The sequence below is a fragment of the Heloderma suspectum genome, chromosome 14 (assembly GCF_057233095.1).
Source record: "Heloderma suspectum isolate Gila_16-S chromosome 14, 16-S_ref, whole genome shotgun sequence".
In the NCBI taxonomy this organism is placed as follows: domain Eukaryota; kingdom Metazoa; phylum Chordata; class Lepidosauria; order Squamata; family Helodermatidae; genus Heloderma; species Heloderma suspectum.
The window spans coordinates 7,130,062-7,155,000 of record NC_139471.1 but is presented as its reverse complement, the minus strand read 5'-3'; the positions used below and the strand labels follow the sequence as shown (position 1 = coordinate 7,155,000).

Here is a 24,939-nt window from a genome sequence, read left to right as displayed (position 1 = left end):
AGGAGCGTTTACATGGCTTCCTCACCCTTCTGTCCTCGTAACACCCCTGTGAGTTAGGGTAGGCTGGGAGATTGGGGCTGCCCCAAGGTCAAGGTGAGCTTTGTAGTGGAGGAGGGGTTTGAAACCTGGGCCTCCCTGGGCCAAGTCCAACCCCTCCATCCAGCCTTCCCCATCCTGGTGCCCTCCAGATGTTTTGGACTCTTAACTCCCACCAGCCCCATCCAGCGTGTCCAGGGATGATAAAACATTTGGGGAGCGCCAGGTACCATTACACCACACTGGCTATCCCCTTCTGCTGGAGTTCCTCTTCCTTCCCGTCCTGGATTTCTGGCAGACCACCAAATGGAGGTGATAAAGGAGGAGTGATTCGCCCCGTCTGCTGCTGGCCACATGCCTCTGGCTAACCGCCCGCCGTAGGAAGCTGCCTTATACCGAACCAGAGCATTGGACCACCCAGCTGCCCCAGCCTGGTGACTTCCATGTTGGCTGGGGATGATGGGAGTTGCAGTCCAACGTACCCGGAGAGTTGGGGAATGCTGATATAGCTCAATATTGTCTCCGCTGACTGGCAGTGGCTTACCAGGTCTCAAGCAGGGGGTCTTTTCCAGCCCCACCAGGAGGTGCTGCTATTAAACCCGGGGTCTTCTGCAGGCAAAGCAGGAGTTCTTCCACTGAGCTACGGCCCTTCAATGGATTCAGCAGATATCAAATGGTGGTTTCCCCAACGGGGCGCTGCTGCAGTTCTGCCCACTCCTGCTGGAAGACTTCAGGAACCAGTACTGGATGCTTAGGAGGCAGAGTTGTCATGTGGGGACTGTCCAATATTGGGCTTCATGGAAGGCTCTTGCATGGTCCTACCCATATAGCCCTAGCCATCCTGTGGGATGTATCATGCAGATCAGGGGAGATTGGTGGCTCCAATGTCAGTGGGGCAGTGAGTCCACTCCAGGTTTCAGTCAGAACCAGTCAGGACTCTAAAGGAGCTCTCCAAGGTGCGAAGCTGTCCAAGCAAATCCAAGGCGGGGTGGTAGATATTCGAAGCTATCCAAGGTGGAGCAGTGAATCTGCTCTGGGTTTCAGTCAGAGCCAGTCAGAACTCTAAAGGAGCTCTCCAAGCTGCAAAACTGTCCAAGGTGGAGCGGCGAATCCAAGGCGGGGTGGTAGATATTCGAACCTATCTGAGGTGGGGTGGTGAATCCAAGGCGGGGTGGTGGATATCTGAAGCTATCCAAGGTGGAGCAGTGAATCTGCTCTGGGTTTCAGTCAGAGCCAGTCAGAACTCTAAAGGAGCTATACAACATGCAAAGCAGTCTAAGGTGGAGTGGCACATCCAAGGCGGGGTGGTGGATATCCGAAGCTATCTGAGGTGGGGTGGTGAATCCACTCCGGGATTCATTCCGAACTCTAAAGGAGCTCTTCAAGGTGCGAAGCTCCTTCCTACTACCGGGGAGGAGAAAATTGCACTTCCTGTTTCCTCCTCCCCAGTGGTAGGAAGGAGCTTCACACGTTGGAGAGCTCCTTTAGAGTTCGGACTGGTTCTGACTGAAACCCAGAGCGGATTCACGGCCCCACTGACATTGGAGCCACCAGCCCCCACTGATACAGATGTTAGCAAGGCCGCAAGGGTGGGGCTGTAGCGCCGTGGCAGAGCCCCCGCTTTGCATGTGGAAGGTCCCGAGTTTGATTCCCAGCATCCTCACTTCAAGGCCGCAAGGGTGGGGTTGTAGCGCCGTGGCAGAGCCCCCGCTTTGCATGTGGAAGGTCCCGAGTTTGATTCCCAGCATCCTCACTTCAAACAGGATCAGACAGCAGGAGATGGGAAAGGCCTCTGCTTAAGGTCCTGAAAGGCCACTGGCAGGACAGCACTGGATGGGACCAGTGAACTGATCCAATATAAAGGTCATTGGCATATATGAGATAGCAGCCACATTGCCCCAGTGAGCTATGGCAGGAGTGGCCAACTTGTGGCCCTCCAGATGTTTTGGCCCATCGTCACTCACTGTTGGCTCTGCTGGCTAAGGCCAAAACGTCCCGTAGAAACTTTCCATCCCCCTCCTGAGAGGTCCTGCCAAACGCTGCTGCCGTCTTTCCCCTCTCTAGCTGGCGTGCCAGGAGAAGAGCCAAAGTGCAACATCTGCCTGGGAAAGACGACGGGGCCCCTGAATGAGATCTTGATATGCGGGAAGTGTGGATTAGGTAAGGAGAACGATCCGGAAGTTCCAGGGGAAGGCAGCAGAAAATCCCCCTGCCGTTTGACAAGCTCGATGTGGCATCCTTCGGGCAGAGCCTGGCAGTGAACGTTGCTGCCTGGTTGTCCTTTGGCCCTGGATTCTGGGCTGAAAAATTCTGGGCTTGACTTGAATCCAGAACCCTACGCCCCACCTGATCACAATGGCCTCCGTCACCTATGGCAGACACCTTCCTAGGCGAATTGTGCACATTTTTCTGAGTTCTTGAACGTGCCTCCCCCTCCCACGCCCCACCCGTACCCCATGATCTCTTGTAGGAACTGTACTGATTTGATCAAGTGTCTTGAGGTCCAAACTAGACAAGGCACCAATCAGGCAATTAGCAATTACTTAATCGGCTTTTTAAAAGTAAGTTGCAGGCATGGGGAGGGGGAGTCTGGATCAAGATCCTGTTGTGGCCGGTAGGGTCACAAGATCCTGTTGTGGCCCATGGGGGGGAGGGTTAACCCTCCCCCCAACTGCGGTCTTTAACCCTTTGGCCTCTACTGTGGCCCTGATCCAAATTGGGACTCTGGCACAGGGGTAGGGAGGCTTTAAACCTTTGCCTTCTGCTTCAGTACCGATCTGAAACCTCCCACTGGAGTGAAATAAAAATTCCCCCAAGCAAATTGCTTTTCCCCAAAGCAAATTGCAGGCATAGGGGCCCCCTGACCATTTCAGGACCACCGTGGGCTAGAAGGTTAAATCCCCCTTATCTCCTCTCCACCAACTCCAGCATCCCAATCCAGATTCGGGCCCCATCTGTGCAGTTTACTCTTTCAAAGCCATCCATGCAGTTGCTAATTGCATGATTGTCATTTCGTCTATTTTCGCCCTATGTCTGCCCATCCCTCAGAGCTTGTGGGTGGCTTCTCCGCACCGACAGCTTACTGGGATTGGAATGCTTGGACGTTCCAATTATACTGGTAGTTCGCTGGGCCCCTGCTGTTCCTATTCCACTAAACTGGGCAACAGGGGCACAAGGGGATGGTTCTACTTGCCGGTACAGTGCAGCCTCATAATTTATTTGCACATCTCTGTCTCCACCCCCCAGGTTATCACCAGCAGTGTCATATCCCGGTGGTCAGCAGTTGCGAGGGCTCCTTGGTGACTCCTTGGTTCTGTCGGAGATGTATCTTTGCCTTGGCTGTACGGGTGAGTGATGGAATCCAATCATGGTTCTGCGACGGTCCCTCATTCCTGGAGTTTGTCTTGCTCTGTGGATCCTTCTTTACAGTGTTCCCTCATGGAAATCTAAGAATCGCTAATGGTTGATAAGCACTCTGTCTCCGCCAGTGGACAGCCAGGTACCTGCACGGCGCTCACACAAACAGTGCATAAAGGCAACAGGTCATCCCTTTTGTTTGGCCCCTGCATCTGGAGATCTGAAGCATATAGAACCTCTGACCATGGATGGTCCATTTAGCGAGCATGGCCACTGCTAGACCTAAGAACGTCAGAACAGCCCTGCTGGATCAGACCAAGGGTCCATCTAGTCCAGCATTCTGTTTGTTTGTTTGTTTGTTTATAACATTTCTATACCGTCCAATAGCCAAAGCTCTCTGGATGCTTTACAAATATTAAAACATTTAAAAATATGATATACAGTTTTTAAAAGCCAATTCCATAAAAAACACATGAACAGAACAATATACAAGAACATATATCTAAAACAACTTCGACAAGTAATCACAAAGCAGATAACCATAACCATACGCCATTCCAGGATCAATTAAAACTTATCATATGCTGCCAAATGCCTGGGAGAAAAGAAAGAATCGCTAATGGTTGATTAACACTCTGTCTTCGCTAACCTTGTATCGAAAAGAGAACAATGTTGGCGCCAGGTGGGCCTCGTTGGGAAGATCATTCCATAATTTGGGGGCCACCACCTTGAAGGCCCTCTCCCTTGTCACTGTCTTCCGAGCTTCCCTCAGAGTAGGCAGCCGGAGGAGGGCCTTAGATGTTGAGCATAGTGTACGGGTAGGTTCATGTCAGGAGAGGCGCTCCATCAGGTATTGTGGTCCCAAGCCATGTAAGGCTTTATAGGTTAAAACCACCACCTTGAATCGGGCTTGGAAACATACAGGCAGCCAGTGCAGGCAGGCCAGAATCGGTCTTATATGTTTGGACCTTCTGGTCCCCGTTATCAATCTGGCCGTCACATTTTGCACAAGCTGCAGCTGTTCAGAGTGGCCAGTCAGCTGCCCACGAGAAACCCACAAGCAGGACACGAGTGGAAGAGCACCCTCCCATCCACATTCCCCAGCAAGTTGTGCACATGGGCATACTGCCTGTTATACTGAAGGTGGCATAGAGGCATCAGGAATAGTGGCCATTGATAGCCTTCTCCTCCAGGAATTTGTCTAGCCCCCTTTTAAACCATCCACGTGCACCAACCTTCCATGACTTTTTCTAACCCCGTTTAAAGCCAGCTTGCCTAAACACTGAAGTCCGCTGACATTAGAGGATGTATTTTGTGTTTCTCCACGCTCGGCAGGAGACTGAGATCAGGCCTGTAGCGAGGGGAGTAAGGTGCCTTAACGCCTTACTGCCCCGCTGTGGTCCCAATCCAGAGCAGGCCTCTGGTACCTGCTATTTGCATTGGGGGCTGGGCCAGGGGAATCTCCCATTGTCACGTCTACCTTGGTCCTCAGTCTTACTGAAATCCATTTATTCAAACTTCCAGGCCCAGGATTGAGCTACATGTCTCTGTTCTGGTTTTAAAAACTCTGGCTGGGTTTATTGACGCGATTACCACCACCATGATTTCTTTTCCAAACAGGAATGTGGGAATTAAAAGAAAAAAATTGGAAATGAATACAAGGGAACATGGATTCGTCCGCCTTGCCCTTTGTATGAAAGAGCTGCCCTTTGGCAGAATCTGAGCGTTTGCAGAATCTGAGTGTTTGCCCTTATTTGTGCTTCTTGTTGCTTTCGCAGAAGGGTGGAGCCCTTCGGAAGGGAGCCATCGCAAGGACGCTGCAGATGGTCAAGATGGTGCTGTCCTATAACCCGGAGCAGCTGGAATGGGACTCCCCCCACAGGACCAATCGGCAGCAGTATTACTGTTACTGTGGTGGCCCTGGCGAGTAAGGCAAATGGGATGAAGCTGGAAAACAAAACAAAGATGGCAGCTAGGTGGTCACTGGGCACCCTGCGGCTGTTGGGCAACAGGGATGAATCTACCCTGCCTTTGTTTCCCATCAGCGGGATGGCGAATCTGCTCTGGGTTTCAGTCAGAACTTTATAGGAGCTACCCAAGGTGCGCTACACCTTGGATAGCTCCTTTGAGTTCTGACTGAAACCCAGAGCAGACTCACTGCCCCACGGACATGGAAGCCACCAGCCTCCATTGTTTCTCACGGATTTGTTCTCTTATATTTTGGCTCAGGAAACTAGAAAGACGGGTAGGCCAACCTACGCTCCAGCCTGCTTTGAACGTCTGCTTTAGCTGCCGTGGCTCCTGCCTTAAGGAACACTGGGAATTGTGGCTTTCTCATTTTCCTCAATCCCTTTGTGAAGTTACAGTTCCCCGGGTGTGCGTGCACGCGCTCCTTTGTTTCTTTTCAACTCCTAAAATTTGCAAACTGCCCTTTGTCCACAAGGGGACCCCGAGCAGCATACATAACAAGACACATGCTATATAACAGTGATAAAATGACAAGATAAGAGGCATAAAACCTATATAATCAGCAAACAGACAAATTATTCAAAAAATAATTAAAGTGCATGAATCATAGAATCACAGAATAGTAGGGTGGATGTCTTGTTTTGGCACTGAAAAGAAAGCAAAGACAGTGCCAACCATTATCTCCCTCAGGAGGGCATTCTGGAGTTGCTGTGCCACCACAGAGAAGACCCTCTCTTTTGTAACTGCCTAATGTATTTCTCCCACTCATGGTACCCTGAAGAGGTAGTGGTGGGGATGATCGCTAAACTGGCTTCAAGCTGGTTTAAATCTGTAGTGGAAATGTGTCCTTGGGTTTGGGGGCAGGGAGTGGGTTGTCCTTCTGAAATGTGACATCTACATTTCCCTCACTCCCCTCCCCGTACACAATCACGTTCTTAAATCCTCATTCCAACCTCATTTTTCTTTCATCCACAGGTGGTACCTGAAGATGCTCCAATGTTGTCACTGCCGACAGTGGTTCCATGAAGCCTGCACGCAATGCCTCAGTGATCCGATGCTGTTTGGAGATCGGTAGGTAACTTCTGCCCTCACCATCCTGGAGCATGCAGAAGGGGTATGTTAAGAACTGGTAAAGCGAGATCAAAGCGAAGCTCATCAGCATTTTAAATGTGGGGGCCTTTAAACCTGAACAAACAGGTTTAACGTGTTGCTGATCTCCAGCATTTGGTTCTCTGAGGTATGCGGGCTCCATTCTGAGTCATTATAGGTAATAGCAATTGATAGAGGCCTGTGCTCCCTCCATCTATCTAAAGGTACAATCCTATCACGTGTTCGGAGGCTGATGGGAATCCTATGCGGGAGCAGCACAGAGGTGATCTTTGCCTCTGAGTTCCCCCTGCTCTGCGTTTTAGCTAGACAGGTGGTCTCTGGATATGGTATAAGGCGGCCTCCCCAGTCTCCTCCCCTCCCTGCCCATCAGCACGGCCCCTTTCCCTTCCCTACGAGGTCACTGGTGCAGTTCTCTCCATGCCGGCTGCGAGGGCGTGGGGAGTTCGGACTCCTGGGTCTGAAGTCAGAACACTGACTCCAAACTCAGATCCAGGCATCCAAAATATCCTCCCCTGGCCCAACTCTCTCTAGGGGCCATAGGATTGCTCCCCCATGTATTTATAGATTTAAAAATTCAATATTCAGTGTATACACCAGGGGTGAGCAGAAGGTAGATCTGAACCTGTTAGCAGGTCTATGGGTGATTTGCACTGGATCAACAAGGATTTCTGACTCCCAGCTGTTTAACAGTAGCAGCAATAAAATGACCCCCCCCCCCTTGTAATGCTGAAACAAAGAACGCTTGGGGTAACCAGGTGTGGATCTTTGTGCTAAAGGATTGTGCCAGCTTTGACTGGACTTGGAGGGGTGGGGAACCTATGCCCCCCCAGATGCTGCCAGACTACAGTTCCCATCATCCCCAATCATTGTTGACTGGGGCTGATGGCAGCTGGAGTTCAGCAACATCCAGAAGGCCTCAGGATCGCCATCCCTGGGATAAATTCTGTAATGCTGCCTCAATGAAAGCCATCCTCTGTTTCTAATCTGAGAAGTCCCCAAACCAATTCTTCTCTTTTTGGTGGTCCCCTTCCCTCTTTCCATGCACAGCCAGACAATCCCCCTGGTGTGATCCCACACTGTTGGGGCGAGGTGTATGATGGGGAGAGGTTGCATGGCTGGGGCTGGTTGCGTCAATTGCGCTGCCCCGCCCACGTGGGTTGCATTTTCACTTGCCCCGCAGCACGGCGTCATATCGTGCAGGGTCAGCTCCTGCATTGCCTGCTGGGCAAGTGACAGGGGCTACAGGGAAGTCTCTCCTTCCTTCTTCCCTCTCCCCTTCCACTGTGTCTTGTTTTATGATGTTATAATTATTTTCTGGAGCGGGGGTTGTGGTTGCTTTGTGTCTTCTTTATTTGTCAGTTCAATTATTGTCTATTGATCCTTGTGCACGTCTGAAACGACTGAATGAAGTTCTGTCTTTGTTTTATCTTATAGATTCTATGTTTTCTACTGCTCAGTGTGTAACCAGGGTCCAGAGTACATCAAACGTTTGCCCTTGAGATGGTAAGGTCCAGCTGGGACCTACAACAAAACATTGCAGTGTGGACTTCCAGCCGTTCTGTTCCATTCTCCCTGCTATCCCTGGTTTTCTCCCACACAGTCAGTCAAAATTGCATGGCCACTCTGTATGCTCAGCCCGCATTGCACTGTTTGTGGGTTCCCCCTCCCTTAATGATTTTCCCCCCTTTCCCCCCCTTTGGTTCTTCTGTAAACTTTGGGATTCCCCCAGCCTGCTGATACCTCTTCTGTGTGAGTCTGTTTCATCAGAAATGGAGGGAATTCTGCTTTCAAAACTCTCCTCATCCAAATTTCTGCTTGGATTTTGGAGTTTTGAATTGCCCAATCTTATTTCCAAAGGATTCACTAGGAACCCTACACTGTTTCATTTATTTCGAATCTCCAAATCTTGTACAAAGCAGAGTGCAGGCACAGTGTCCAGTTTCCTCAGTTCATTTGTGTCCTCTACGTTATCAGTAAATTTGAGAGGGGCCATAGCTCCGTGTGACAGAGCCCCTGCTTTGCATGCAGAAAGTCCCAGGTTCGATCCCTAGCACCTCCAGGTAAGGTTGGAAAAACTCCTGCCTGAAACCCCGGGGAGCCCTTGCTGCCAGTCAGTGTCGACAATATTGGACTAGATGGACCAAGGGACTGATTCGGTAGAAGGCAGCTTCCTATGTTCCTACGTCCTATAATAATTTATGCACTTTGACAAAACATGCAAAAAGGATCCTTGATTTGATTGTATCTGTGAGTGCATCGAGTTACTTTCTGTGAAGTGTTTTGCTCATGCGCTTAGGTGTTTGCGGTTGTATGTGCCATTGTATTGAGATCTTGTGTGGCATTTCACTGATTCACGTGTGTATTTGTGTCTATTGATAAAACCCTGCAAAAGAGCAAACTTTGATATAACTGTGCATGCAGTTATATCAAGATTCTGTTTGTGTGGTGGTTTTGCCAGTGAACAGGAGTGTGTATGTGGATCAAGAAAACACCACACAAAAATATTACATTAGTTAAAACGTTGGAAAATCTTATTGTTGATCTCTTGATTTGCCCATAGTCATGGAACACAGGCACTCAAGCATATATATGCATTTGTGCATATACATATTGGCACATAACACGAAGCCAGGATTGCAAATCTGTGGTGCAACCACACTTAGAATACTGTGGACAGTTCTGGTCACTATACCTAAAAAAAAAGATATTGTGGAGCTGGAAAAAAATGCAGAAAAGGGTAATAAAAGTGATCAAGGGACTGGAGCAATTCCCCTTTGAGGGAAGGTTACAATAGCTGGGACTATTTAGCTTGGGAAAAAGGAGGGTAAGGGGAGACATGATAGAGGTGTACAAAATTATGCCTGGTGTGGCGAATATGGAGAGGGGGACATTTTTCTCCCTCTGTAATAACACTAGGACTCTGGGTCATCCCATGAAGCTGATTGGTGGGAGATTCAGGACAGATGAAAGGAAGGACGTCATCACACAGCGCAGAGTTAAACTATGGAATTCGCTACTACAGATGTAGTGATGGCCACCCATTTGGATGGATTTAAAAGGGGGTTAGACAAATTCCTGGAGAAGATTATCCATAGCTACTAGTCCTGATGGCTATGTGCTACCTCCAGTATCAGAGGCAGTATGCCTCTGCACACCAGTTGTTGGGGAACATGGGCGGGAGGGTGCTGTTGCAATTGTGTTCTGCTTGTGGCTTCCTGGTCGACAGCTGGTTGGCCTCTGTGTGAACAGAATGCTGGACTGGATGGACCCTGGGTCTGATCTAGCAGGGCTCTTCTTATGTTCTTATTTTTTAATTGCTGAGAATATTGGCTTAAATGTAAATAATTACCAGTAAGCCAGAATCCTCAGCAATTCTGGCTGAGAATGTAGTGCAAATGCATCCAATTACCTTCCTGTCGCATGCAGAATCCAACACAGATATGTAACACAAAGGTGCGGAATATCTGTATTTCTAGAAATAGCATTTCTAAGAGTGAAACCACAGACCAGCTATTCCACTCCGGGATTAAAACTTGACAGGAGTGCCAGGGTCTACCAGATTATATTGTCTCAGGACACTGATCGGGTCCATGGCTTATCTATTGGCCACATCTGACGTACAAATTGCACCCTCCTCCCCACAAATTCTAGGTCCAGGAAAGTCTCAGTCGCTCTTGTTCCCTTGGTGTACACACAGGGTCGACATTGTGCATCTTGTGGTCTACAACTTGGGCGTGCAAAGTAAGAAGAAATACTTTGACTTTGAGGAAATCTTAGCCTTCGTCAATCGCCACTGGGACCTTTTACAGCTTGGGAAGGTATGTTGCCTTCCTTAAGGTCAAATCCTTAAATGGATGGTTTGTGTGCTTTGCTGATGTCTACTGGGGAGTGGGGGGAGGTTTAGCATCTCGGAAGTTGGAACTTGGATTCCCTCTTGTGACCATGGGATGAATAACCACTCTGAGGCGGCTGGCTTTGTAAACTGCTGTTTCCGTTTGAAATTTTTTTAAAAAACTGGAATACAAAAATAATAGAATCATAGAATCATATGCTTGGAAGGGGCCTACAAGACCATCGAGTCCAACCCCCTGCTCAGTGCAGGAAGCCTGATTCCCAGGCGGTCTCCCATCCAAGTACTAACCAGGGCTGACCCTGCTTAGCTTCTGAGATCAGACAAGATTGGGCCAAGACAAATAAGAGCCAATTCTAGAATAGTAATTGGCAGCTGTGTTTGGTCCATAACACCTGTTTGGTTACTGAAGGAAACAAGATGCTGGAGTACATGGGCCCTTTGGTCGCACGCTTTGCGTGTAGAAGGTGCCATGTTCACCCCCCCCCCCCAATATCTCCAGGTAATGCTGTCTGAAGTCACTGCCGGTCAGTGGAGACAGTATTGAGCTAGAAGGGCCAACGATTCAACAGGAGTATAAGGCAGCTTCCTATTTAGTTCAGCCATTTATTCAGAACCTTGAGGACTGGGAACTTACTTTATTGTTAAAGGAAGGACAGTAGCTCAGTGGTAGAGCTGAGAAGGGCTCCTGTCTAAAATCCTGGAAGGCCACTGCCAGTCAGTGCTAGATGGTCTGATTCGATATAAGGCAGCTTCATACCTAGTAGAGCAGTTCTTACTGGTCTGTCAGTGGCTAATAGCCACGCAAGGATGCCCCTTGCGTGCAGAGGCAGCCTACCTCTGAGGAACAGATGCAGGGACAAACGGGAACTAGCCGTCATGCTTTGCCTGTAAGCTTCCAGGCATCTGACTAGACGAAGAAATAGAATGCTGGACTAGATGAACCCAGGGCCGGCCCTACCATTAGGCAGAGTGAAATGGTCTCCTCAGGCGGCACACGCTGGGAGGTGGCAGCAAAGTGTTGGAGGAGAGACTTGCGTGCCATGTGATCTACTCTGTGTCTCCTAAGTTAGCCTGGTGCCTTCAGGTACCATGGAGGATGCTGTCTTAGGATCAGTGTTAAGACAGAATCATCTGTCAGCTTTTGTACATGGAATGGGAGCAGGCAGCAAAATGTCTTGGGCTGCCCATGGATGAACCTTTGGCTTGGTCCAGCAGGGATGTTCTTAGGCCTGCCTTCAAATCCAGGTTTGCACTGATCTTGCCTCAAATTCTTCCTCCCAGCTGACTGGTACCCCTGTGGCGGAACGAGGCCCCCACCTTCTGGATGCACTAAACAGCTACAAAAGCAGGTGAGCTTAAAGGGCCATTTCTCCCCACTGCTTTCCCCGAGGGCTAGAAATAAAACGAGAGGCTCCTGTGAGCGCAAAGCATCCACCCAAACAGAAGAGACTGACCACTGCATCTGTGAGGCCCTCCTCCAGCTCTGCCTCCTTCCAATCCGCCTGCATCCCCGGGGATGTCTTTGCATCAGATTGGACTGGATTGTTCAGTGATCTGCCCTGGGACAAAGTTGCCCATTGTGGGTCTGCATTAGTTGCTGCTTCTTGCTTTCTAATCAGCAGGCACCCTGAGAACACTGACTCATGCAGAGATGCAAAAGGTGGCCTCCTCTTTTTTACACACTCTGGGTTGGATCCAGATTTTAAACTGGATCAACTGTGCTGGCAGAAGTGGGAGTTCCCGCCCCTTCCTTCCCATGGCAGCTCCTCCGCCCCCCAGAAAATGCTACACAGGAAGACAGGAGACCCTGCAGAATGGGGTGAGCTGTGATGAGTGGGGAATCCCCCCAAATCAGGTGGAGGGACCTTCCTCGCATGGAAGGCAAATTCTGGATCCAGCCCTCTAAAAATAAACTGAAGTATTCTTCTTCCCCACAACACACATACACACACACACACACACACACACACACACCTGTTGTTTCCCCTGCACATGCTGGTCGCATGACCGGGATTACCCTGATTACCTTAGTTGCCGTATTGTCTGAACACAGCACAGGCGTAGTGACTTTTCAGCCACCCTACAACCCATGCTTGTAGCGTGCCATGCCCTGGGTTCGGCTGACATGGCAACCTGCGATGTGGCGTGGGTGATTAGCGTAATTCTGGTCATGTGACTGGCATGTGCAGGGATAGAGGAAACGACCGATGCTGCATTGTTACCCCCGCTGATTGTCCAAACCCAGCCATGGTGTAGCTTGGTTATCAGAGGTCTGGTTGTTTCCTCGCCAGAAGCCTTTAGCACTGTTGAGACAGTGTTTTCCCACAATTCACTGGAAGTGGAATTAGAACAGTGGCACTTAATACAGCAATATTGTATTCAGTGATACCTTTCCCTATGCCTAAGACCCTTCCAAAATATTTACTCATAAAGTCCCATTCAGCAAAGATTCCCTGTGCAATTGCTTCCTGTCTAACATGGCTGAGGGATTTGTGATGAATTGCACCTTAATTGGTCAGCTTTAATTCTCTGTTGGGAGAGGCTTTAATCACCGGTTTCCTTGCGCTTTTTTATTGTGTGTGTGTTTTCTTTTACGATGAAATAGTGCTCTGTTACTATAAAAAAGAAAGGAAGTAAAACCCAATAATTAATTCCCCCTACCCAAACAGGAACTGACCAATAAGAAGAAAAATCATCATGAATCCCCCAGCTTTGCTAAACAGGAAACAATCAAACAGGCAGAACCTACAAACAGGAAGCTTTAAATTAAAGGCACACTTGGCCAAAAATGCAGTGGCAGTTTGCCAGTTCACACTGGATGGGCTGATTTTCAAATTGCATTTTATTTAAAAGAGAGAAAAAAATCACCACTAATTCACCCCTGAAAATAGGAGGTCAACACAGAAAGTGCATTAAAATGCAGTGGTTAAGCTGCAACATCATCTGGATGTTTCTGTAAAAGGTGGCAGTTCTGGTTAATGGGAAGCAACTGCTCTCATAGGCCTATAAGACTAGACCCATCTCAAATCTTCATCGTCGCAAATCGCCAACCTGGTTTTTAAGTGCATGTAAGTAAATCAGTTTTTCCAGAGGATGCAGCTCATGGCCTTGTGGCATGCTGAGTGTACGAAGGAGCCTTCTGTGGATCATAGAGTTGGAAGGGACTTCAGAGATCATCTACTCAAGCTTTCCCCAGCTTGGTGCTCTCCAGATGTTTTGGACCGTGACTCCTATCAGTGCCAGCCATCCTTGCCAATGGTCAATGCTGGGAGTTGTAGTCCAAAACTGGAGGGCACGAAGCTGGGGAAGGTTGATCTAGTCCAACCACTTTTCCAGCCTAGAGGATTCTGAGTTGCCTTTCTGCTGCCTTTCAGATTTCTATGCGGGAAGGAAATCAAGAAGAAGAAATGCATCTTCCGCTTGCGGATTCGGGTCCCACCCAACCCGCCGAGCAAACTCCTGCCTGAGAAGATCCCAGGATTAGTTGATGGCAGAGCTTCTGAGCCGAAGAAAAGAGGGAGGCTCAAGCATTCCCATAAAAGCAGGTCTGCCCCTGGGTAGGGCGACGCTCCGGGCTTGATCTCTTTATTTCTCACTTTTATATCCCACCCTCTCTCTCTCCAAGGAGTCAGGGTGGCGTCCATGGGGGCTGCCTCCCTTATCCTCACAACAATCCTATGGGGGCCTAAGTGACCTGGCTAGGCTGGGCCTAAGTGACCCAGCGAGCTTCTTGGCTGAGTGGAGATTTGAACCCAAGTCTCCTTGGCCCAGGTCCAACACTCTGGCCCAGCCTTCCCCAACCTGGTGCCCTCCTGTTGTTTTGGAGTTCAGCTCCCACCAACCCTAGCCGGCATGGGCAATGATAAGGGATGATGAGAGTTGTCGTACAAAATGTCAGAAGGGCTCTAGATTGGGGAAGGCTGCTCCGCCCACTGCACCAAGCTGGCAAGCAACAGAATGAGGTGGTAAAGCAGAGTCAGGTTTAGGGGGGTCCTCTTGCAGGGTCCTTCCAGCTGGCACCATCCTCCTCCCTAGAGCATCTGGCATCCTTGTGCAGCTGTTGGGGCTGCAGCACTTTGGCATGGCTCACCACCAAATGTTCCCTTTGGGCCCCCTTACAGCACTTTTTCCGGGCACTGGGCAACTGCGTAAGCCCCACACACAGACACATTGTGGACCTGGTGGTGATTTTCCCTCTATGTAAACGAAAGACGTGGCTCCCTGAATTCATCACCTGCAAATGGGGCCAGGAAATTTGGGGGTTATTTGGGGACAAGCCTAGAAGTGACCACAGGTAGCAGGTAAACATTGTAGAGATCAACATTTAAGATGACCCCCACACACACACACCCATCCCTATTCACTCTGGGCGAATTAATCTGGAATAGATCCCACCTCTTGGTTCTGGATTCAGAATCTCAAGATGTGGATCTGAGCCCCTGTTCCATATGTACGTGTGCATCAAAGGAATGGGAAAACATCACCACTTTAGGCAGCTGTGCAGATGAAATGCAAGAAAGGGATCAGCACTCAAACACCCCCCCCCCTGCAACTTTCAGTTGAACAGACTCTGAATATGTGTACTCTCCTGTTCTTTTTCCACAGTTCACTGCCACACGAGCTCCAGCAGGAAAGGAGGAGGAAAAGATCGAAATTTCTCTTGGAGGACGCTATTCCTAGTGTTAGTTTTGGATATTTTGTTTGCTTGTTTTTCAAGAAACTGTTCCCCCAGCTGCTTACCTGTGTGTGTGTGTGTTTTAATATCTTGATTTTCTTCAGAGACCAGAGTGTGAGATACTGTTTTTTAACAACAGCTAATGTGCTTTGGAAAACTGACAGTGTGTATGTGTTAATTATGCCAGGTTTTTATTGCCCGTTTGGAACTGCAGAAACAGGCAGATCATCCACCACATGACAGCTCAAAATGCATCGCTGATGTTGTTCTTTTATTTCTATACTACTGCAACAAAATGTTACAGTGGAGAATGCTCCTGTGCAGGGTTCAGGGCACCAGCCTGCTATACCCTTTTCCAAGATACTCCATTCCTTTGGTCCTCCCATGCTCTCTGAGCATGCTCAGTCCTCATAGACGAGTTTGGGATGTTTTTTTTTCCTTTTTGATCCTTGGTACTTCTGCAAATCTCTTGTGGATGGCTACATAAGGACTGAGAATAAGTTTGCAGTTAGTATATACCAGTGTGGTGATCCTTGGCCATTTAGATGTTGTTGAACTATTTATTATTTATTTATTAATTATTAATTATTAAATTTATTAATCACCCATCTGGCTGGTCACCCAGCCACTCTGGGCGCTGTACAGCGTATAATAAAACAGTTTAAAACAATAAAATTCTACAATAAAAACATTTTCTAAAATACCCTAATCCACCCCAAATGCCTGCCTTGAACAACCATGTTTTTAATGCACGGCAGAAGCTCATTAAAGAGGGGGCACGGCGGAGTTCCCTAGGGAGGGAGTTCCACAGAGTGGGGGCCACCACAGAAAAGGCCCTGTCCCTCGTCCCCACCAGTCTAGCTGTCCTGGCTGATGGGACAGACAGAAGGCCATCCGAGGCTGATCTTGTTAAGCGGCCTGTCTGGTGTTGCTGGACTACAAATCCTATGATCCCCTGACCATTGGCCTTGCTGGCTGGGGCTGATGGGAGTTGGAGTCCAACAACATCTGGAGGGCCACAGCTTTCCCACCATTGGGATATAAGAAAACGCCACCAAGGTGCCTGGTCCTTTACTGGGATCCCTGCCCCAAGGGGCTTACAATCTAGAATTTGATAGTGAGGAAGAGAGAGAAAGTGGGGAAGGAAGAAGGCCTGGAGGGGAATAGGGGAAGAATACACAGTTGTTTCAGTTACAGCACTTGGGCTGAGTTTCAGGAGACCTATGGGGTTGTGCTGAAGGCTTTGGGGTAAGGTTTGAGGGTGGATTTGGAGGGAGACTGAGAGGCTATGAGTGGCCATCAGCTTGCCTTGTCTCGGGTGGCCCAAGCCTGCTGTGTGGGTTACAAGGGGTGGGGTGCTGTTGTGCAGAAGGCAAGGGCCGCCCTTCGGTTGTGCCTCACTGATTGAGGATATTGTCTGACACCCGTTCCTCCTCTTTCCCTTCCCTTCCCTCAGAGTGATTTCGCCTCAGCTTGGAGTACAAACCACCACCTGGCCAGCATCTTTGATTTCACTCTGGATGAAATTCAGAGTCTGAAGAGGTAACAACCCTCGGGGCTGGGAGGCTGGGCTGTCTGAAGAGAGCCACCTTAACTCCAGGGCAGAGCGCACGTTCTGTAAGCGGAAGGCGCCCGGGTATTTCCAGTTAAAAGGGACCAGGTACAGCTGGTGGTGTGGAGCGGGGGGAGCCCTCTGCCTGAGACCCTGCAGAACCACCACCAACCAGAGACGACAATGCTGGCCTAGATGGATAAGTTAGCAGAACCCAGCGGGGTCCTCCCATGAAGCTGATTGGGGGGAGATTCAGGACAGATCGAAGGATGGACTTCTTCACACAGCGCAGAGTTAAACTGTGGGATTCGCTGCCACAAGATGCAGTGATGGCCGCCCATTTGGATGGCTTTCAGAGGGGTTGGACAAATTCCTGGAGGAAAAGGCTATCGATGGCTACAAGTCCTGCGGGCTAGTATGGCTATGTGCTTATGATGTCCTATGTCCCGATGGCTATGTGCTTCATCCAGTAGCAGAGGCGGTGTGCCTGTGTTGCTGGGGAACATGGGCGGGAGGATGCTGTTGCACTCGTGTCCTGCGTGTGGGTTTCCCGTCGACAGCTGCTTGGCCACTGTGTGAACAGAATGCCGGACTGGATCTGATCCAGTCCTTGGTCTGATCTAGCAGGGCTCCTAAAGAACATGCATACTTAAATTCCCAGGTTAAATTCCCGGCATCTTGGATAGCTGTGGCTAATTCTTCTCAAAACAGGAATGTTTGAATCTAGCAGAGCTGGAAATCATGCTGTGCTTCCATAGTGTGAGATGTCTAGAAACCGTGCCTTCTATTCTAGATACCCTTCAGCTTGTGCTGTTATAGCACAGTGACTTACAGACAGAGCTCCAGTCTTTTTTTATGTCTCATTTCGGCCATGAATTCACCCGGTAGCCTTAGGCGAGGCACTTTTTTACCTGCCTCAGTCCCTCTGTCTGTAGTATGGGGGTAACAACTCTGGCCTCCCTCAGAAGGTGATGTGTGGTTGTCACAATTAGAACAAGGGAATGAATGGGTGCAGCCCATTTCAGCATTTGAATAAAGGTGAGCATTGTCATTAGTGGCAGTCAGGAACAGAGTGCCTCTGAGTGCGTGCAGATGGTCTTTATTTCCTCCCTGAATTGCTTGCCAGTCTTCACATGCTCAGGGGCACTCTTTCTGTGACTGAGCCCTGGCTTAAGCCAAGCCTTTAGTTGTTGCCGATGAGCTGCTTGAATTTGCTTTTCTTTCCCCTTTCCAGTGCAAGTTCGAGCCACACTTTCCTTTCTGATGTAGATTCCACCGATGCCGCCAGCACTTCAGGCTCAGCTACAACCAGCCTGTCCTACGAATCAAGGTGGGCGGCCAGGAGGGATGGGGGAGAAATTCACTCTGTTCACATTTTAATTGTACACTTTCGAACCATCCACTTCCAAAATTCATACTCCCTCAAATTTTGTAATGGAATTATCCACTCAAAAAATGCATTCAAATGTATATATTAGGGGAAGCGTGCACAAAATTGTATTTACCAGAAAAAATAGCATACAATGCTGCATTATACTAGGAAAATTGCTTGCAAAAATATGTATTAGGCAAAATAAAAATGGTTGTCTTAGGGAAAAATGTGGACAAAAATGCATACCAATTTCCATGTGAAGTTTTAAAACAAAATTCAAAGTTTGGGATGAACCAATGAAAAAAATGAGAACGTGAGAAACCAAAATTGACAGATTTCACTGTCCCTAGCTAGGAGGGATCTACTGTTTTGTTTTTGTTTTTTTGCATTCAGCGTGGCTGCATTGAGGTGGGGCTTGCCATCTGCCATTTTTATAAGCACATCTGTCTGTCTTTCTGAAAAATAAGTGAATGACACTGTTTACTCCCAGCCACAATAAACCACCAGCAATCGTGCATCCAGTTTGTGAATTTTAAAAGATTTCTAAAGTAAACAAACACATTTTAAAATGTGAAACGTTTTGGCATAAAATGCCTGCGTCAGTCCCAAATGAGAGTATGCTACAATACCTCTTATAAACTGAGCCAGAACCAGCCCAAAACAGACTAGAAACAACCCTCAGAAGGGAACAATGATTAACAGTCAGCACTTGTGTTAAACATCCAATCAAGCCACAATAATAAACGTCATGGTTTGTTGCGTACCATTCTTCACATTGATATTGGGTTTCAGTTGATCAATGAACATTTCTTCCTTAATCTTTCTCATTTGGAGGCTTCATTCAGTTGCCAACACAGAGATCTTAACTGGGGCTGGTTTACCAGCATGTGTCTCCTTCATATGAAGAGACCATGGTTCTCCTTGTATATTTTCAGGAGAGGTCTTCCAGTTTCACCAATATAAAAAGAATGACATGCTAAACACTCAGTTGTGTAAATAACACCCTTAGGTGCACACTTGCTCTTACCTTCCACACAGATCATCCATTCTCATGTCCAGCACTTGTCCATATAGCTGAGACTTCACAAGATGTTGTTTCAGTGTTACTGGGGCAGTACAAACAACGTTAGCCTTGATGTTACGGTGATCAAGGGTCTTTTGGGCTTCCCATACCAATCTCTCAGTCACAAATGGAATTTTCAAAAGAGGCCTACCTTTAATGTACCCCACACTCCTAACAGCTGGAACGGGTAACCTATAACCATTCACTTCTGCCAATTTTACTGCCTTTTGTTTTCTTTTATACTGAAATGTTTCACATCCCTTAAGATATGAATTCACATTAAGATCCCTTGGTTTATTAAAAAATTCTAAATCCATAAGCTGGATGTGCAATCGCTGGTCGTTTATTGTGGTTTGGAGCGCTGTGTCATGTGCATCGCATTGCTTATGTATCAGTTTATTACACTGTTTAGTTGAATGTTTGGGCTTCCTCCTTCCTAAGTAGCACACCTGGGATTTGAAAGAAACACTGAACCAAGGTGACAGTTTTAAAGAACATTCAGGGTGGAATAATTCCAGGGAGTCTCATATATGTACGCGAGTTGTTTTTAGAAGAAAACTCAAGGACTACATAGAAATAGATCTAACCCTTAATTTCTGTTTCTTCCGTCACATTTTTCATATGTGATTACTTAGTATTTAACAACCCATATTAGTGTAATACCTGTAATAGGCCAACTCAAAGGTCATAACAAATGTACAAACTCTCTAGATCTGTAGATTTCTTCATCAGGCAAGATGCTACAAAAAGCAGGTTGGTTGGTTGGTTGCAGGGAGGAGAGGAGGAGGAGGAGGAGGAGAAGAGAAAAGGCTGACTTGGTGTTGAGGTTATGATGTTTGCATGGTCTGACATGCAGGGAAGGAAGGTTTGCAGATATTCAACTCGGGCTCTACCAGGATGCTTTCGGTTTTCACTCAAAGAAGCAGATAATGGTTGATCCCCCATTTTTGAAAAGCTGATGTAGCTGTTACTCAGAACTTACAGTTCTGAGAATACAAGTTTGCCGTGCTGTTTGGCTGCTTTTAATACAGCACATACACACAGTGTTTGGGCTTCTTCACATGGGGCTTTTATTCTGCGATTGAGATTACGCCTTCACGGACGTTTGCAGGCTCTTTACATGACGCTGTGAACCTCCAAGGTGTCTCCTGCACTAAATGCCCTTTGTTCTGTTTTGAAATAGATTGCAGATAATGAGCTATGGAATTACCCTGTTGTGTTCCACTTCAGTTTCCTCCATGAAAAGGGGAAAAGCGGCAAGAAGAGGAGCGAGATAAATGAAAGATATGGAAGACTCAGATACTGGAAGAAGGAAGGGAAAGGGGGTGGGGGAGAAGGAAGCACGTGAAAAAGGGAGTCGTCGTGATCCTGCATTTAAAACGGAAGCAGAAAGCCCCATTTTAAATACAGGATTTTAGGCTGGTGTAGAGATGCCCTGTTTGTCTGTGTGTCACACAAATCAGGGGCACTTTTTAGTCAGAATTATTTTTAATGGGGCCACCTCATGGATCAGTTGGCTAAACACCTAACTTCGCATTATTTTTATTATCGCCATCTTCTAGCAGAAGGAACGTAGGCAGCCGGAAGCGGAAACTGTCAGCTAAAACTTACACGGCGATCGAGGCAAAGCAGAAATGCTCCGAGCACCCCCAGAGGATCGTGCCCGGCTGCTCCTCAGAAGACAGCGAGGCGGCCTGTGGCCTGGATCGCCCAGACAACGCCATCGACTGCCACCCCTTTGAGAGCATGAGTGAAGACGACTCTGCGCTCTCTCACCTCAAGTCGTCCATCAGCAACTATTTTGGTGCTCCCGGCAGAATGGTGTGTGGGGAAAAGTACCAAGTACTGGCTCGTAGGGTGACCCCGGAGGGCAAGCTGGAGTACCTGGTGGAATGGGAGGGCACCACGCCCTACTGATGCTGCGTGTTTGTCCGGGATGTCGGGCCCTAAGAGAGGAAGTAGGGGAGAGAATTGACTCAAAAGAATCGTGTGATTGGATGGGGAAGCTGTATTGGGCCATGACTGTCTTGGAGAGAGTCTCCTTAATGCTTATTCCAGGTAGCAGCACCGTGTGTGTCCTCTATACACCAGCACCAGGGCACTCTCTGTGGGGCAGGGGGACGCTTTGGTGAGGCGCCCCAGAGAGGCTTCATTGAAGTGGCGATCTGTGCTGGAAGCTACCGCCGAAATGGAATCTTGTTGCTTTTATCGCTGCTTTTTTGTTATAGGGGAAGAGGAGGAGGGAATGTGTGTTTTACGCTAGTACAACAAATGCTGTCTAGGTGTGAAAAAAAAATGACTTGACCAGCTCCTTCCAGAGGAATCTCTCTTTTTTTGTATGGTGAGGGATAGAGAGGGAAATCCATGGCACCGTTATGGGGTGGGATGGGATGGGCTGGGTTGTGGGCAAAACCATCCAAAGAGAGGACCTTTGTTCTTGGTGGGAGTAGGAAGGAGGCTGATATGGGCTGGTGTAAGAAGGCCTGTCGCTGCAGCGACTCAATGGGCGTGAGGAAGGCCAGGGGTAAGGTTTTGCCTCAGCCATGCCATCATTATCTCTGCCTCTCTCCGCTGTGCATTGTGGGATACAAATAACGTTAGCCTAACTTAACCGGGTTGTTACCAAAGCAACCAGAGCACTTGAAATGGGCTATGTAAATGTGACCAATTATGGTGTTCAAAGAAACCGCCTCAAGCCATTGCCAGCCTCTGAGGAATATGTATTAAAAATGCTGCTATGATGATGCATAACCAAACGAAGCTACTTTAGGCTGCAGTGTCATTTTGAACCCACACATCTGTGTGCTATGCATTTCAAAACTGGGTTGAAACCAGTTCACCAGCCATTATTTTCCTCTTCAGGGCTCTGGGATCGGTTCGTTTGAGAAGAAATGGAGAATTCTTTGGGGAAGGCCTGTTGTAGCCCCACGCAGGGCTACAGTTCCAGAATCCCTAGGATTGAGAGTTAAATGGGTTTAAATTTGTAGTGCTGAAGTGACCTTAAATAAAAGACTCCCTGACAGCTTGTCAGTGCCTGGCTGTGATGAGGGTGCTTAGTGGGATATAGGGATAAATAGGCTATAGGGTTGGTCAGTGGTGATAGGAGAATCTAGGGGTCTGTGAGGAACCCCTGAGGCTGGCCTAGGCCATTATGTTGCAGATATGTTTGGTTGCTGTGAATACAACTGTGGCTGACCTGCCATTTCCGGGAGGGCCCAGTTTTGCATACCCTGTGAGACAATGGCGCAAATGAGGCGAAGTCTACCTATCCAGGAAAATGAGCTGCTAGAATCCTGATGTGGTGGGGGGACTATACCACTTCAGGCTGCAAGTGTGTGTCGGTGAGGAAAATCCCAGTCTGTTTCCTGTTGTGCTGGTTTTCTACTTGCAGTGATATTAAATAAAACAAAACAAAGGGAAGCACTAAAATGTAATTTCCCTTTTCCTATAGCAATCTGGAAGTGGTCCAATTCATACTCGCAACTGTACCAGCTTCATTCTGTTGCATGCCTATCCAAAGGCCTGAGACTTTAGCTCTGGCAGGTTCCTGCGATATGACAATCCCCTGGGAAAGAGTTAGGCCAGGTCTACAGGAAAGTGGAGAGAGAGGAAGAGGCAAAAAAGGTTTTTATGGGGGGTGGGGTTGTTGGCTGAGGAAGCATCCCATGCATAAGTGTCCTGCAGAGATCCAAGTGGGAGAAGGAGGAGGAGAATTTGGGTTGAGTGTGATGCAACCAACTTTCCTTCTTTGTCTGAGACTGCAGGGGGTAAACATGCATGTCATTTTGCCTATGTTTTCATCAGTGAAGACAAAGCAGTATTAGGTAGTGTTGTGCTGAAATTCTTGCCCCTCCCTGACAACTTTGCCATCCTGTTCGCAAGCTGTGAAGCTGAAGCTCCAACTCAGTTTTCTGGGGAAGAGGGCTGCAAAAACTGCTCGGCAGACGTGTTTCATTTTTTAAAATCAAGTCACTGGAGTGAAAGCAGGAAACATTGCTCTTACTCTGCTTTGGCTGCAGACATCATCATGTAACCAAATCTCATTGGCTCACATGGTGTCATCATGAAGTCAAGCCAGAGCAAGGGGCAGAACAATTTCCTTCACTCTGATTTGGCTCTAGATGTCATCATGTAGCCAAATGAAAGGGCAGTGAGCATTGTTTCCTACCATCACCCTGGTGATTTGTGGGTTGTTGTTTTTTAAAGGTGCCCAACAGCACCAGAGAGCATGATCATTCCAGCTTCCTATGAGCATGAACTGGTGGCAGTAGAAGGAAGGAAGGAAGGGAGGGAGGGAGGGAAAGAAAGAAAGAAAGAAAGAAAAGAAAGAAAGTTTTCTGGATGTTATGAAACCTTCCCCCACTCACACGCTTTCAGCGAAACAAGTTTGCTCAAGAACTTTAGACTGCTCCTCAGTACTGAGTATTTTGGTAAAAGCTATACAGGGTCTGTGCCTTATTTCTTTACTGTTGCATGCTCTACAGCAGGGATGGCCAACTACTGGCCTGTGGATTGGATCTGGCCCCTGAAGCCATTTTTATCTGGTGCCAGGAACCCTACCAAATTTTGATCAAAGTGCCTGGATTTTTGTCGTAAGGAAAAGGGTGGGGGGAATAGAGAGATCTCCACCCTGTGCAATACAACTGGCAAGAAGTCCCACTTTGTTCAGCGGGTCTTCTGCCATAGGAAGTGTGTTTCAGCTTACAGCCTTCACATCACAGCGTTCCTTTCAACGCTGTGTGACTTATTCCGGTGATGCTTGGATGCACGTGCACCATAACTGCAAACTTCTACATGATGCTAATGCTGTTACAGAGTCAGATTGCTGAGGAAGGTTTGTTCTGTGCCTCATAACATACATATCTGGCCGCTGGACCACTCTTCGCTGGTTTTAAAAAAATCAAAATGCATGCATGAGAAAAGTGTCACTTCAATAATAACAAAAACAGAGCAAAGTCCTGTGATGGCTCCCTTCAGTTTCCACTGTAGCAAAGGTTCTTCCTGCAGCCCTCGGCTCCATCCCGCCAGGAATCTGCACAGCACTGGGCAGATCCGTCTAACATTGCTTGGAGGGATTATGGGAAATTAATATGGCAGCCAGACAAAGCCAGCTATCACCGCTCGGAGCACTGCTGCCACTGCTTGGAGAAGCCTACTGGGGAGACGGTGGTCTAACAAAAGGGGCACTTTGCTTGGGGCCTCCTCAAATCTGGAACTGGCTCTGGTTTTAACTGCTCTTTTGGGCCTGATTTTCCACACGCACACGCATACACTTTTGGGAGTAAGCTTCCTCACCAGTTTCACATGAGGTCAGTGAGCTGAGAATTTAAGCTCTCACACGACTTTGATACTCAGTGGGGATATCAAATTAGGATATTTCCACAACGGACAGAAAGCTGGAGTTTGATATGCACTTTGTCCAAGATACCATGATTATGACGAATGTTTGAAAAGGGGCCATGAAGTGACGCTTTGCTTCAGTCTCCTAGTCTTACTGCTGCCATTGAAATGCACAACGACTGGCCTATATGTTTTAAATGACCAAGTGCCCGTTCTCCCTTTCACGAGTGCCTGTGTAACTTTCTTTAAAGGCAATAAAAATAACAAACCGTCCCTAGAACAGGGAGCTTGCAAAGCTGTTTGAATGTGATTGTATTTGCAGATTCCTGTTGCACAGTGTAATTCCTGGACCCACAACAGAGCGGACGTATTTGCTCTCGTGAGAGAAATGGTGGGATGGGGTGGGGCAAGAGTGAGTGGGATCCTAAAAATGTATCTTCTCCCCCAGAGGGATATATTTTTGCATTGGTTCAGATTCATCTTTCTAATGCTTCTGTGCACCTTCATTCATATATATATATATATATATTTCACAGTCTCTTGTGTTGCTGCTTTTTAACAACTGACCTTTTTGTTCTTTGTTTGTTGTGTCCAGGTTGTAATTAATATGTCA

General features: G+C 47.9%; 1 protein-coding gene across 10 annotated transcripts in view; it reads left to right on the top strand.

Annotated features, from left to right (window-relative positions):
* PHF19 (PHD finger protein 19) overlaps window positions 1-23,280 on the top strand; it is a 40,313-nt gene extending 17,033 nt beyond the window's left edge. For 3 of the 10 annotated variants that reach the window (XM_084820739.1, XM_084820740.1, XM_084820742.1), the window contains 12 exons: window positions 2,101-2,196; window positions 3,283-3,383; window positions 5,172-5,320; window positions 6,337-6,432; window positions 7,906-7,974; window positions 10,169-10,289; window positions 11,606-11,673; window positions 13,699-13,869; window positions 14,930-15,005; window positions 16,456-16,541; window positions 17,786-17,881; window positions 20,549-21,744. In XM_084820739.1, the coding sequence (XP_084676865.1) occupies window positions 2,101-2,196; window positions 3,283-3,383; window positions 5,172-5,320; window positions 6,337-6,432; window positions 7,906-7,974; window positions 10,169-10,289; window positions 11,606-11,673; window positions 13,699-13,869; window positions 14,930-15,005; window positions 16,456-16,541; window positions 17,786-17,881; window positions 20,549-20,903 (1,484 nt within the window). In that variant the 3' untranslated portion in view covers window positions 20,904-21,744. Of the gene's footprint in view, window positions 1-2,100; window positions 2,197-3,282; window positions 3,384-5,171; window positions 5,321-6,336; window positions 6,433-7,905; window positions 7,975-10,168; window positions 10,290-11,605; window positions 11,674-13,698; window positions 13,882-14,929; window positions 15,006-16,455; window positions 16,542-17,785; window positions 17,882-20,548; window positions 21,749-21,848 lie in introns of those variants that run through there. The other 7 variants (XM_084820732.1, XM_084820733.1, XM_084820736.1 and 4 more) reach the window with 5 other exon arrangements.
* The last annotated feature ends 1,659 nt before the right edge of the window (window positions 23,281-24,939 follow it).